This window comes from Apodemus sylvaticus, chromosome X (assembly GCF_947179515.1).
Source record: "Apodemus sylvaticus chromosome X, mApoSyl1.1, whole genome shotgun sequence".
Classification (NCBI taxonomy): Eukaryota; Metazoa; Chordata; class Mammalia; order Rodentia; family Muridae; genus Apodemus; species Apodemus sylvaticus.
Window position 1 is genome coordinate 24,525,636 of NC_067495.1, and position 14,210 is coordinate 24,539,845.

The 14,210-nt window shown below is 43.2% G+C and overlaps 1 protein-coding gene across 2 annotated transcripts in view; it reads left to right on the forward strand.

Moving 5' to 3' along the window:
* Window positions 1-3,931: 3,931 nt before the first annotated feature.
* Window positions 3,932-14,210, forward strand: part of Prps2 (phosphoribosyl pyrophosphate synthetase 2) — a 37,906-nt gene continuing 27,627 nt past the window's right edge. Inside the window, exons 1-2 of one of the 2 annotated variants that reach the window (XM_052170537.1) lie at window positions 3,932-4,218; window positions 12,285-12,477. In XM_052170537.1, the coding sequence (XP_052026497.1) occupies window positions 4,097-4,218; window positions 12,285-12,477 (315 nt within the window). In that variant the 5' untranslated portion in view covers window positions 3,932-4,096. The remainder of the gene's footprint in view (window positions 4,219-12,284; window positions 12,478-14,210) is intronic. The other variant, XM_052170538.1, reaches the window with a different exon arrangement.

Here is a 14,210-nt window from a genome sequence, read left to right on the forward strand (position 1 = left end):
ATAAAAAAATATATCGAATAAAAAAAATTTTTTTGAACAAAAAAAAGAAAAATAAAAAATAAATAAAAATAAAAGTGATTGTTGATAAGCTTCAGTGTTTTATGGTTAGCTCTGCATTATTTGCTATGAAAATTGACTTGTCAGGGGACCTTGGTTTTGAGTGCTCTTGAAACTCATTGCTGAAAGGCAGCAGCTACTAACCAACCCTGGCTGTCCAGCATTTCAGGTGTGGCAAAGTCACATTCTAGATTGCAATGTGTAGTTTGCAGGTATAAAATGTACATCATAGCTTGAGGGATTACTACCAAAACAAGACAATGAACATCTCATTAATCTTTTGATGTTGATTACATTTTGGAGTAATACTAGTTTGGATATTTTGTACCAAATAATGTGTATTATTAAAATGACTACACTGGATTCTTCAAGCTATTTTCAAAATGTAGTTATATAAAAAGTTTGTAGTATGTGCACTTGGGCCAGCACTGTTGTAAAGCGAAGAAGACTGTGCTGGAACCTTCACAGTCTGATTCCTTTGCTACATTTGAATAGCTATGCAGTTTTGAGTTCCATACACTAGTCCTAGGTGAGAAATAAATTCATTCAGCAAACATACAGAAACCTTACTGTATGAAAAGAAATCAGAAAAAAATGAAACAGAAAATATATGATATAAACCTGTCCCTAAGTTCATTCCTCTCCATTCATAAGTGAAATCACATATTAACAATGGAAATTCTCACCACTTTAATTTTGCTACAAATACTTTGATCTTAAAATAATGAACATTGTACAATATGGGCAAGGAATGAAAACCTATGTGCACAGAGTATGTGGTTTTTTTATTCTTCAGAATTTAAACAGTGAGCAGAGGCTGTGTGTTCTGGGAGCCCCTCATCCTACTTGGAAAGGGATTTTTTTTCTGTGGCAGAACTTTGGTGGACCTAATGTGCAATTCCTGGGTTTATCCACACTGTGAGGACTCTGATCTTGGCCATGTGACTTGCTTTAGGCAGCAGGATATTAGCAAGTGAGATACAGCAGAGCACTAGTAAAAGTTTGCTCAATAAGTTTATCTTGTTTTAAAATAATTTGTTGGCAGATGGATCTCATTACATGTATTCTCGCTTATTCATTCATCATTAAGGTTTGTCTTTCTGGAAGACTCCTTTTTGCAACTCTGTAGCTACATTGTCTGGAAGCCTGAAAGGCCACCAGGAAAAGTGGTCATGGAAGAGGAAAGGGCCAGAAGTTCACTCAGACTACTGAATCTTTACCTGGGATCATTTTGCCCCAGGGGGATATTTAAATGTGCCTGGAGGCACTTTTAGTTGTCAGACTATGTAAAGAATTCAAGACTACTGGTTTCATGTGGGTTGAGACTAGGAATGCTTCTAAGCATCCTACACATGCAGAGAGCCCCACAACAAAGAATTACCCGGTCTGTCAGTTGAGTGACAGTTGCAGATCAAATCTGTCAGTTGAGAGACAGTTGTAGGTCAAGGTTTTCCCACAATTTGCTCCCCTGTGGATCAAGGAAAAAGGTGCTTGGGACAGAAACTGTACACACAAAATCTATAGCTGCTCTCTTTAGCCTGTATATTTCTCAGTGTTGGCTTTGTGCTCAGCCTGTTACTTAGGATGATTTTTATTGACTCCCATTATTATCCCCATCAATTGTAAGCACAATTTGCCCCTTGTACACTCAACACTCAAGCACAGTTCCTCAGTGACCATAGTCCTTGTCATGACAACATGGGTATTTCATCTCATGCTACTATCAAGGTCACAATTTAATCTTAACTTCTAGAGTCTCATCTATGAATTAACCTACAGATTGGGAACTTTAACATATTTTAAGCTCCATCGCTTTTGCTATCAAAGAATCCAAGGCAGCCACACTGATTAGAAAGTACTTTCCCCATAATAAAAGAATGTATATATTTAGAGAAATGCCATAATTGATAAGTTTTGCCTATGAGACAAATATTTAAAGACAGAAATATTACAGTAAAATTGCTGATGATAAATTTTATTAGGTGAGTTTAAGTATAATTAATAAAATTCAGTCAATAAAATTTTTAGACATATGTTTGGATATGAGTATGTCTCATTTCTATGATAATTTATTATGCAAATTTTAGTATAAAATACAGTTATTTGTCACTGAACATGTGGAATATTTTGAGAAATACATCATAAGGTTAACTCATGTAAGCATTGTAGAGTGTCCATAAAGGAACCAAGACAGCTGGAACATCATTAATCATTATAATCTGTCATCTACATCTTTATGCAGCATATATTGGGTGTAACTTAAAACCCACTGTAGTAGATTGTTGTTGCTGCAGTTGTTTTTGAGACAAAGTCTCACTATATAGCATAGGCTGGACTGGGATTCTTGGTCCTCAAGCCTTACCCTCCCAATTGATGAGATTACCTTGGCTCTGTTAAAAAATACAATAGGGTGTGTGTGTGTGTGTGTGTGTGTGTGTGTGTGTGTGTGTGTGTGTAAGCAGAATCAAAAGGAACAGAAATGCAACGGGAGTGGTGGTTTGGAGAACATTTTGGTAAGAAGGTCCTTGTAGTTTCAAAAGAAACCTTTTCATAAATCCAATTTGCTTGGGTTTGAGGGACACATTTTCACTAGACCAGCTGGTCTTGAACTCAGAGATCCACCTGCCTTTGCCTCCAGAGTGCTGTGATTAAAGGCTGACACCTTTGCAAAATTCAAGGAAGGGCCCAGAAGCAAAATCCCCAAAGATATGTACAATCTAGGTACTCTCCCAAATCCCAGTAACACAAGTACTTTTAGAGTGGGCTGCAATTCAGTGGCAAGTAGTCTTGGTTGTGGATGTCAAGCCAATTTTCTAAGGACATTGGCAGAGCCTAACCAACTATCTGGCAAGGTTAATCTGTCTCTGAAAGCTTTTAAAAAATGTAAATCGGGATCATTAGCGCCACACTCCTCCAGGAGCTCTGGATGAATCTACTTTCCTTACCTGTGTTTTGTACCCAGTGACTGGCTCTGATATTGCATTAGCTACTTCAGACATGCTGAGGTGAAGGTTGGAGGCAGAGAATGCAGAGGACTCCTGGGGGGAGTCTGGCTGTAGAGAATTCAAGGGACAGGAAGTTAAGAAGAGAGCCCGAGAGCCAGCCTATCTACATAAAAATGAGGACTGAGAAGGAATTGGTTAGAGTCAACTGACCACTTGAAAACAGGCTTTCCTCTGGCACCTGAGCTTAGGGTTCAAATGGTGTCCCTGATTAATTACTCCTTTACAAAGCAACACACATTTAGGAACTAGACAGTAACATTTTCAGGCTTCGTGGATCAAGAAGTCAAAGACGAGAAATTATGTAGGCATTTATATAATAAGAAAAACCGTTCTCTCAGCGTTTGTTGAAAAAATGGAAAGCAAAATATTTGAGCTCATTTAAAAAAAAATACACATCTAAATTAAATGAAAGAGAATTCTCCTTGGTGAGAAAACCCTTTTCTTAGTTCATCTTCAAAAGTACTATATGTCATCACTTCAAGTGCAAACATGCTTCTTCACTCTCGTGTGCAAATACAGACCGCTGTGTGGGTCTGGCCTACGCAGACACGGGGTGCACTTGAAGCCCAGGTATCACCTCTGGGTCCTGAGCTTCCGGGTTGAAAGGCTGCTCTTGGCTGTGAGGCACCACATGGCCCCTTCCAGCAATGGCTCTCTGTGCCCACTTTATCTGGTTGGTTGACTTCCCTACTAAAAGGCAAGTCAGGAAATGCTATGTGGAGCATCGAGCTCCCCTACGGAGCAACTGTGCATGGGTGCTTCGGGACCACCCAGTGCTTCAAACCCTGCTGCCCAGCCTGCCTGGGCAGAAGCAGCCTCCCAGCACCCTCCAGTGACTCTTCAGCTGCTCCTCCTCCTTCTAGCTCCTCCCACAACCCTCCCCTCCCCTAGATCCCGCTGCCGCGCTTTCCCGCTTCACCAGCAGCCACAGCCACCGCGGCAGCGGCAGCAACAGCAGTAGCAAGGGTAGCAGCAGTCTGCGTCACGGTCATTTTCTCCTTCTCTGGTGCGCTTCTCAGTTCCCGTGCGTCACCATGCCCAACATCGTGCTCTTCAGCGGCAGTTCTCACCAGGACCTGTCACAGCGCGTGGCCGATCGCCTGGGCCTGGAGCTGGGCAAGGTGGTCACCAAGAAGTTTAGCAACCAGGAGACCAGGTGGGAGCTTCACTGAGGCTGAGGCAGGGGCCGAAGCATGCCCAGGCCAGCTCCACGGGCGTCGTGCTCTCCCTTCCGGGGCGGGACGGCAGCAACGCGGCTGCTGAGCCACAGCGGCTGCGCCTGGGGAGAAAGAAGTTCAGCAAGGGAACCCCCCCAACCCCCAACCAGGTCACCCTGCAGTCTTTGCGGGCGTCCTCCGGCTGTTGTCCCTCTGGTGACTGGGCTTCCAGCACCGGGACTTCGGCGACCTGTTGGCCCTTGGGCACCCTAGGCTCCTCTTTTGCACCGCCTAGCCTGGTGTCTTCAGTCCGGAAGAGCGAAATCGGGGCAGTTACAGAGCGTCTGGGACAGTGGGCGCAGTCTGTGGGCATCACTTCGGTGCCGGGAATGGTGGGGGTGGGGAGATATCGGTGGATGCACTAGCCCCAGTTTCCAAGTCTCTGCCAAGCTGAAACCCGGACTCTTGCAGGGTTGAAAAGGCTCTGCACAGGTCCCGGGCATTGGGTTTAGTTTACCCCAGGGAACTTTGGAGTGCCACTTCCAGCCTCTGGCGATCAGAGTACTGCCAGCTGCTCAGGTGACTCTCCAGAGTAGTCGGCCGGTTAAATGCTGCCTTATCCAGAAGGGTGGGCTTGTGCTGGAGTTGGACAGAGCGTGGGAAAGCGGGACGCACGTGTTGAGCGCTCCTGGCCTTCCTCTAAACTTTACTGCATCTATTATTGCCACCTAATAGCTTCTTTGTGTTTATGGAGCTTAGCAGCGCACAGCAACAAGACCCTAGTTTGGCAAAAATTCCACCCATTTCTCGCATTAGCCAAAGGCAGTCACCAGTATTCCGTACCAGCAGGCAGGCGGAAGCCCTCCTCCAGTTGGACTAGGGATTCCTTGTCCCAAAAGCCAATTTCTTTTTCCGAATTCTATTTATCACAGTTAACTCACTATACAGTGCACAGTGACAGATAACCTTTCCACATTTAGTAGTGTTCGCATTCATTCAACAGGTTTTACAGGAAAAAAAAAAATACGGACCATTCTCTGTATTTGCAAAAGTTAACTAGAAATGGATTGTAGACAAAAATGTCAAAACTAAAACTGAAATTTCCAGAAGAAAGCAAAAAAATCTTGGTGCTTAAATCAGTCAAGAATTTGTGAAATTAAGGGCATTTGTTTTTCCTTTTGGTTGGTTTGGTTTGGTTAGGTTTGGTTTGGTTGTCGTTTTCTGGGACAAAATTTTGCTGTGTTTTTTAGGCTAGTATTGAAGTCACCCAGGTAGTAGTCCATGTAGGCTTCAAACTCACAGGAGTACCTACCTACCTTTCCTCTACCCACCAAGTATTAGAATTACAGGTGTGTGTGTGTGTGTGTCACCAGACCCAGCTAAGAGTTAGGTTAATATTGATGACAAAGATGATTTTTCTAGGGACTATGTGAATCTGTGTGACCGTTTCGAGGTGGTAAACTCCGTTTACACAACTTGGGTGATAATAGAAGAAATGCCGCTGACAATTCAGGCTAAAGAACCACCACTTTGTTTATTTATTGACTTTATATCCCCATGGCAGCTCCCCTCCCCCAAGCCCCCCCCCCCAATAAATTACCTAATGGGAAAAAAGGAAACAATCCAAACCTCCCTGGAATCAGCAACAAGGAAACAACAATGAAATGAACTATGAAATTGAATTAAGAACAGTGAAGATTTCATTGCTGTAAGTTAAAAACAACAACAAAAAGAATGCCACGCTGGGGTTGGGGAATATAGCTCAGTTGGTAGTGTTGCCGGCAGGAGTTTGCATGAAGCCCTGGATTTGATCCCCTGTGCTGCATAAAAACAGGATGTGCTGGCACACACTACAATCTCAGCCCTTGGGTAGGAGAAGCCGGAGAAGCAGGAATCCAGGAGCATCTTTGACTACACAGTGGGGTTTTGGCTACATATGAGACCATGAGCTCCATCCCCAGCTCCCTTTGTAGATGTCAATATATGGAGGGTGGGGAAAAAAATCCTTTGGAGAAGAATGAAGCTAGGTTTGAACAATGCTAGATTTTGTTAGTCCTTGTCCAAGTTACAGAAGCTCTGGGGGAGCAAATAGAATAAGCCTCTTTGTTTAGACGGTGTTGTCATGTAAATAAAGGAGCCGGTTCTGGAGGGGGTGGGTTTTGAAAGTGTTAAGTGAAGCACCCCTTGTAATCTCAGAGTAGCACAATGCTGCAAGGCATGGCTAATCTACAGGATCTGAGGCTGGGTGAGTAATGGATTACTACTCCAAGTCCTGTATCAGCTGATAGGGAAAACTCACTCAGATGTTCAGGTGTGATTGTTCGCACATTTATTTAAATAGAAAGACGTCTTGTCTTTAGTTTGGGTTATCTTTTGGCCTTGTTTGATCATTAGAAATCCTAAGATTTTGAAGACCCCTCCGCTCCACTTTCTGTTGAATGGGTTGAGGTTTTGTTTTGTCTGTTGTAGTTGTGGATTTGCTTTCCCTTTCTTTGAATCTGGCTCTCAGGAGATCTAGGCTGGTCTCTAAGTCTGCCTTTGATTTCATGATCCTCCTGCTGTCACCTCTCATGCTCAGATCACAGAGTACATGTCCCAGGACACCTTGCTATGCCTTGCTACATTTTAAGTTCTATCCTATAGAAAAAATTTAAAAGGTTAATGTGCTAACTTTTCTCACAAACTACACAGAGGTGGTGGTTGATTTTTTTTTTTTCTCCACAGTCCTCAAATTGGGTGTTTCTGTTTGGCTGTAGAGATAAGATGACAAAGGGCAAAAGAAAAAGGATTCAATGCATGTAAGGTACTCTTTCTTCAGTGCCTCTTGCTGAGTGAGGAGCAGAAATCTGAATATTGTTCCCTGACCCTCAGCACCTCAGTTCCTAGTTTTGTTAAATGCTACTTAATCAGGCGGGCACCATTCCGCTTTTACCTTTTCATCTGTGCATTATTTCCGTTGTGCAGGGAAAAGTGTTTTCCAGCTTCTCTCCCAACCCCAGCAAACATTTCATGATTGGGAGGACAGTGTTTGTGGTGGGATCCCAGGTCTCTTGTATTTTACCTTGGTCAATTTACTGCTGTCAGGGTCCTTAACCTGTATCATGGGACCCAATGTTCAGGTTACTGCCACGTAACAAATTGCCAAGAATCAGGGTCTTAAAGCAATCAGTGTTCATTTGGTTCCCAGATCTGAAGTTTGTGCAGACCAGAGTGGGAAAGGCTTCTTCCTATCTCTGGTGGGGGTAGCTAGGGTGGATACTGGGGCCTCAGGACCAATCTTTGAATTGATAGTTTACACACATGGCTGATAAGTTTGTCTAGCTTTTGCCAGGATGTTTTGACTAAGAATCACTCCATGGGGCTGCTTGAGTTCCCTTCTAGCTGAGGAGCTGTGTTCCAAGAGGGAGAGTTTCAATAGACAGGAAGTTAATTAAGTACCAGTTTGTTAAGGCCTGGGCTTAGAAGTTGACATATCATCACTTCTATAACATTGTTTTGGCTAAACCCAGTGCCCTTTCAGGTCTAGGGAAGGCACCTAGATCCTGGGGATGGAACCTAGATCCTGTTCCACACTAGAAAGAAGTGTTATCGTTGTCGTAGTCATTAAGCATCGAGTCAGTCAGCCCTGTCGTTTGAGGGTCTTTTGTCTTTGGGCTGGTCCACACAACCCATTTGAGACCTCCACTACAGATTGTGGTATGGAAGGTTTTGAAAGTAGAAGCAGAACTGGCTTTGGAAGAAATGTTACCATGGTGTTTCCTGTGCTCCCCTGGACTGCTAGTCCTAGGAGGACTGCAGTTCCTTAGTGAGGAAAGGCAGGCCAAAGAATGTGATCTTGTGGGGATAAACAGTCATAAGACCAAGACTTGGGAAACTTTCTATAAAGCGCCACATCGTAAATATTTTAGGCTTTGTGTTACTGCTTTGTCTTACAGGTCTGGAAGCTACATGTTCTGCATAGGTCAGCAGGGCTGCCTTCCCTTTTGAAGCTTCAAGGGAAACTCAATTCTCATGCTTTTTTTTTTTTTTTTTTGAGTTTTCTTTTACAGACAGTCTCATGCAGCCCCAGGCTAGCCCTGACCTTGAGCTTCTGATTCTTCTGACTCCACCTCCCAAGTACTAAAATCACATATGTGTGTTACCATACCTGATTTTTCCTACTGATGGGGCTCAGACTTCATGTCTATTGGACAAGCATTCTACCAACTAAGCTACAGTCCCAGCTCCCCTTTTCGGCTTTGTGGGCACCCTGCAGCCCTGGGATCTTGGGACCTTCATCAATAGAGGATCTCTCTGACTGGCTTTCGTCATCATACCTCTCTCTACTCTTGTAGTCTTCTTTCATACTGAAGGCTAGCCATGATCACATGTAGTTAAATGTAAATAGTTATGTATGACCTTTCTGTTTTAAGGTCAATTAGCATGCTTCATTCCAACTGGATATATACATCCCTTTTGCTGTATATTGTAACATATTCAAAGGAATGGACTATAAATGTCTTTGGAGGGTATTCATTACTGGGACTACGAACCATTGTTAGTGTGTGTGTGTGGGGGGGTTGTGTACAAAAACAGGTTGAGCACTGTATTTTTTCAGCCCCTGAGCTATGTAATATTTGCTTTTTAAATTAAGTCAGCCCTATGGATGATGAATTTCAGATTATTTGTGTGCATGTATGTGCACATACGTGGATGCCAAAGAAGAACTCTGAGGAGTCAGTTCTTTTCTTGAACTTGAAGAAGGATGATTCTTGCTTCTGCCATGCTGTATACTCCATGCTCTCTGGCCCCCAAATTTCCAGATGTTTCTTCTGTCCAAGCCTCCCATCTCTCCATAGGAGTTCTAGGGTTACAGATTCATGACAGCACATCCAGGTTTCTATGTGGGTTTCAGGGACTAAACATAGGTTGTTAGGCTTGTAGAGCATATGCTTTCATCTACTAAGCCACCTCATTAGCCCAAGAATTGTGTTCACTCTTGAGCACTCACAGTAAGGAGATGAGTTTCCGTTTCTTCCTGTGTACCTTAGCATCCATAGCAGAGAACGTTATGTAGCAGTGTGAGCAAATAACAAAACTTCGGAGCCGAGCATGCTAGCTCAGACCTGTAATCCTAGCACTTAGAAGATGGAGGCAGGAGGAAGAGGAGTTAAAAGCCATCTTGGCTTTGACTATAAATGTGTGCCACCACACCAGATTCCGATGGAGTATTTTTAAGTGGATGTATTCAGGTGGCCACAGTAAAGTTTTCTGGGTTTTTTTGTTTGTTTGTTTGTTTTATTTTTTTCAGTGCAGGGGATGGAACTCCAGGGTTTCATAAGTGTTTATGCAAATAATCTACCACTGACCTACTTGGACCACGCGCCAGCTTACCACATTATATTTCAATATAAGAAATTACACTGGCCTGGAGAGATGGCTCAGCGGTTAAGACTGCTCTTCCAGAGGTCCTGAGTTCAATTCCCAGCAACCACATGGTGGCTCACAACCATCTGTAACGGATCTGATGCCCTCTTGTGGTGTGTCTGAAGACAGCTACAGTGTACTTGCATAGATAAAATAATGAAGTTTTGAAAAAGAATATGAACAGGTTCAATGTTTTTGAAAAAGAAGTTACACAGAAGCAAAATTCACACGATGTTCATAGTGTCTCAAATATATCAAATTGTTCCAACTATTGGATCAGGATTGGCATTTGAAAACAGAGAGTTCCACCAGAGCTGATCTGACTCTGTGCTGTGATACTCTGTGAAGGATGTACCAGAATGCATGATGGTTTCCTTCTCTGTGTGGCAGCCAGATGACATGGATGTGCTGATTCAGCTCACTCTGAATACCCCAGAAACTTAGACATGTGGTTTTCAAAGCTGGCTATTACTAACTCTTTTCTCCAGGAGCTACAGGATGACAAACAGCAAAGCAAGGATGTATGCCACCAAAAAAAAAAAAAAAAAAAACCTACAGAAAGTGAAAACTGGTGTGCAGTTAGGAGGTGGAGAGAGTGTCTATGACAACTGGGTCGTTCATGTCACTGGGTAGGAGATGGACTTGAAGACTGACACTGAATGGGCTGTGTGGGGTGGAATCTAAATGTGTAGTAAAGAGAAAGTTCAGTAGAGAAAAGGCTAAGGTAAAAGGTGCGACGCGCGCGGTGCGTGTGCGTGTGTGTGTGTGTGTGTGTGTGTGTGTGTGTGTGTGTGTGTGCTCGAGTGCATTGAAACTCATGCATGAAAGAAACATACGAATGCTGATTTAGCTCACCTTGTGGCTCAGCTCTGATCTTCATCTACAGAATTCAAGTCGAGCTATCAGTCTTTAGCTTGAATACTGATGTTTACTGACATGATGGCGAGGTGGGAAGTGTTCATCTGCGGGATGGGGAAAAGAGGAAGAAGTGTGAAATCTTCCATAGTAAGAAGTTGATACCGGATGCCTCATGAAAAATTAAGGTTCGAGCCTTGAATGTTAGCTGGAGACTTGAAAATAAATCTCTATTGAAAATAAGGCCATCGAAGATTGAAATTGCTTGTCTCCAGGCTGTTTAACTGTTATAAGCCTTACAGAATAAATGTGTATCTCTCTCTCTCTGTCTTCATTGGGGAGAGAGAGAGAGAGAGAGAGAGAGAGAGAGAGAGAGAGAGAGAGAGAGAGAGAGAGAGACTAATACTTATTCAGTAGTCTCTGCTGGCCTGGAACTCACAGGAATGTTCTTCTCTGAGCTTTCTGCATACTGGGAATATAGGCTAATTAACCATACTTCAGTCATGATTTGATTGTGTGTGTGTGTGTGTATGTGTGTGTGTGTGTGTGTGTGTGTGTGAGAGAGAGAGAGAGAGAGAGAGAGAGAGAGATGTACATGTTTCTGTGGTCATGCATATATAGAGGCCATCTTCTTCCATCTCCCTCTGCTTTACTTTTTTGAGACAGGGACTCCCACGGAACCTGGAGCGCACTTGTGCAGCTGGCCGGCTGGCCTAGCAGTGAGCTCTAAGGCTCTGCTGCCTCCACCGCCCCAGTGCTGGCCATTGCTCCTGGCCTTTTTAAATGTTGATTTTGGGGAGCCAAACTGAACTCCTCTATGTTTGTGCTGGCAGTCACATTACCAACTGGGCCATCTCTCCAGCTCCCGTGGTTTGAATTTTTAAGACAATATCCAGTCTTAACTTTAATAATAGAAAAATTGCCATAAGAAATTACAAGAGAAGACCTGGAACTTAGAATGGCTCCTTGAAAGGTCAGCTCTTGGCTAGCTTAGGGGAACTTAGCTCTCACAAGGATTCCCACACCATTCTTTAGTAAGAATGGCTTGTTGTGTATGAACTATTAACATCTAGGAAACAATGTGACTTAACACTGAGCTCCCGCCTGCCTGGTGCGAAGCTAGCATTTTGGAATGCACTAGCCAGTGGGTGACTGCATGAGCAGCTTCCAGTCTGTAAGTCTTCCCTAGTAGACAACACCGTTGTCACAGTTCATTGTTGGACTTTTGTGACACCTGTGGGGAAGAATGCTTGGAAGGTCACAGCTGGATTCCCCCGGTATACTTTTCCTTTCCTTTGCTGATTTTGTTCAGTGTCCATGACATCTCGTGTAAGTCACAATCAGGATTTGGACTGCTGCTGGATTGCTGAAGCTGGAGGTGGTCTCAGAGAGTCTCAGAGACTATGATATTAACCAATGCTGTGATGGCCAGTTGCTAGTTGTCAACATGACAGAATCGGAGATCACCTGACACAGGGGCCTCAGGGCCAGCTTATTGAGAGTGGGGAGAATCTTAATTGTGTTAACTGAAATGGAAAGGCCCACCCAAAGTGTTAGCACTGTTTTCCGTCTGGACCCTGAACTCTAAATGGTAAAGAGAGCTGAGGAGTAGCTTGCATCCATCACTCTGCTTTCCATTTAAGAGTGAAATGTGGGCAGCTGCTTCAAGGAACCTCCATTTTAAGTTCCTAGCCATGACGGAATTCACCTTGAACTTTGAGCCAAAATAAAGTCACTCTTCTTACAATACTTTAAAGAGCAGCAGACAAAGAAATAGTAAGACTGATGGCATGTTCTTTTGTAGCGTCGAGATTGGTGAAAGTGTGAGAGGGGAAGATGTCTATATCATCCAGAGTGGCTGCGGGGAAATTAATGACAACCTGATGGAGCTACTCATCATGATCAATGCGTGCAAGATTGCATCCTCATCCAGGGTAACAGCTGTGATACCCTGCTTCCCCTACGCCCGGCAAGATAAAAAGGACAAGGTAGGCGAGGTGTGTCCTGCCCTAGAAACCCACTGTGCTCACCAGTTTCCTCATCTGTTGCCTTCATTAGAGTCTCCAGAAGCATGAGCTTTCCTCTTCAATGATCATGTAAATATGTGCCCTCACCTTATCTATTTCAGATTTGTCATTGAATCCATCATATGTATCAACACAGGTAATGTATGTTTTTAAAGGTAGTCAAATACCATCATTCTTGTCCTGATAGAGTTTTGTAAGGTGGTGGATAGAATTAAATGCACACACACACACACACACACACACACACACACACACACATATCTGAATGAGTACAAGTGAAGAGAAGACCATACTTCACTGCCTTGGATGAAGGTGAGGACTCCAGTTGCAACATTGTGTTCTTATAAGTGGTTTCCATTGTGAATTTGGGGAAAAGGATCATAGGGCATTTGCAATGCTGCTTCTAATTGCATGTAAATTAACAGTGCCCACCCCAAAGTATAATTAAAAATCAATACTCTGTTTTTATAAGGAGAGCAGCATTAATATTGCTTATTATTTTAGCAAAATTCCAACTAGTGGCAGCTCTGTAAGGTTCCAGGAGAAGCTGAAGAACGTACAGTTGTTCTTAGCCACTTTGGCACATTAGAGAAGATTGGTTAGGGGCACCATCACACATTACTATGAGCTGGGCAGATTTACAGAGCAGGAAATTATTCTTTAGTTTGCAGACCAGATGTCTGAGATGAGGATGTTTCAGTGCCATGCTTGCTGCAGGGGAGTATCCTTCATGCCTCTTTCAACTCCCCAGGGTTTCAGACTTCTCTTGGTCAGTGGCCTCATTGTTTCAGTCTTTGTCTTCAAGTCACTTCTCTGTATGTGTGACACTGTCACAGAATTGAAGGCCATCCTCATTCTGAATGTTCTTATCTCATGATCCTTCACTAATTACATCTGTAATGATGCTACTTCCAAGTGGCATTATAGGTTCTGAGGGTCAGGACATGGACATGTATTCTTGGATGTCTCCATTTAATTCACCATAATTTGATACAGCTTTCTCTAAGACCCCTCCCCCACCCAGGGGAGTATCATCCCTGCCTTGCCCAGCAACTGGGGCCTTCAGGCAATCCCTTCATTCTGGCTACATTCCTTTAGGCTCTGCCTATGTCCTCTATGCCATGGCTTCTCCTCCAGTTCTGTGTCTCCACTTCTATCCCTTATAAGGATGCATCATTGGATTTAGGGCCAAGCTGAATAAAAATGACCTCATCACAGTATCTTTATATTAATAGTGTCTGCCAAAAACCTACACTGAGGTTCCATTTCAAACTCCTGGGCAGATAGGAATTTGGGGAGACAATATCAATCGCCTCATGACAGTGAGAAATTGAAGCTATTGTTTCAGAACAGCACTCAGGATTCCCATGGATTTGAACAATAAAATAAAATAATAAAATAACCTGTATAAACATAAGCTTATGTCCTAAGATCTCCTTAAATATTAATCCATTATCTTTGGGAATGGTTTCCAGAGTGTAAAGGAACCCACTTCTTCATTCAGTGTTTCAGTAAAATGTGATATGAAGAATTTTATTCAGTACTCAAAACATGATTTACTTTATATGGATAGAAGAGTAAGCCTATTTTTTTCTATAAATGATCATTTTTTATTGCAACTACCTAACTGTGTGCCTCAAAACCAGAGATAGAGGTCAATATATAAATGACAGATGTGGAGAAGGGTCCTAGGGTAGGTAAGA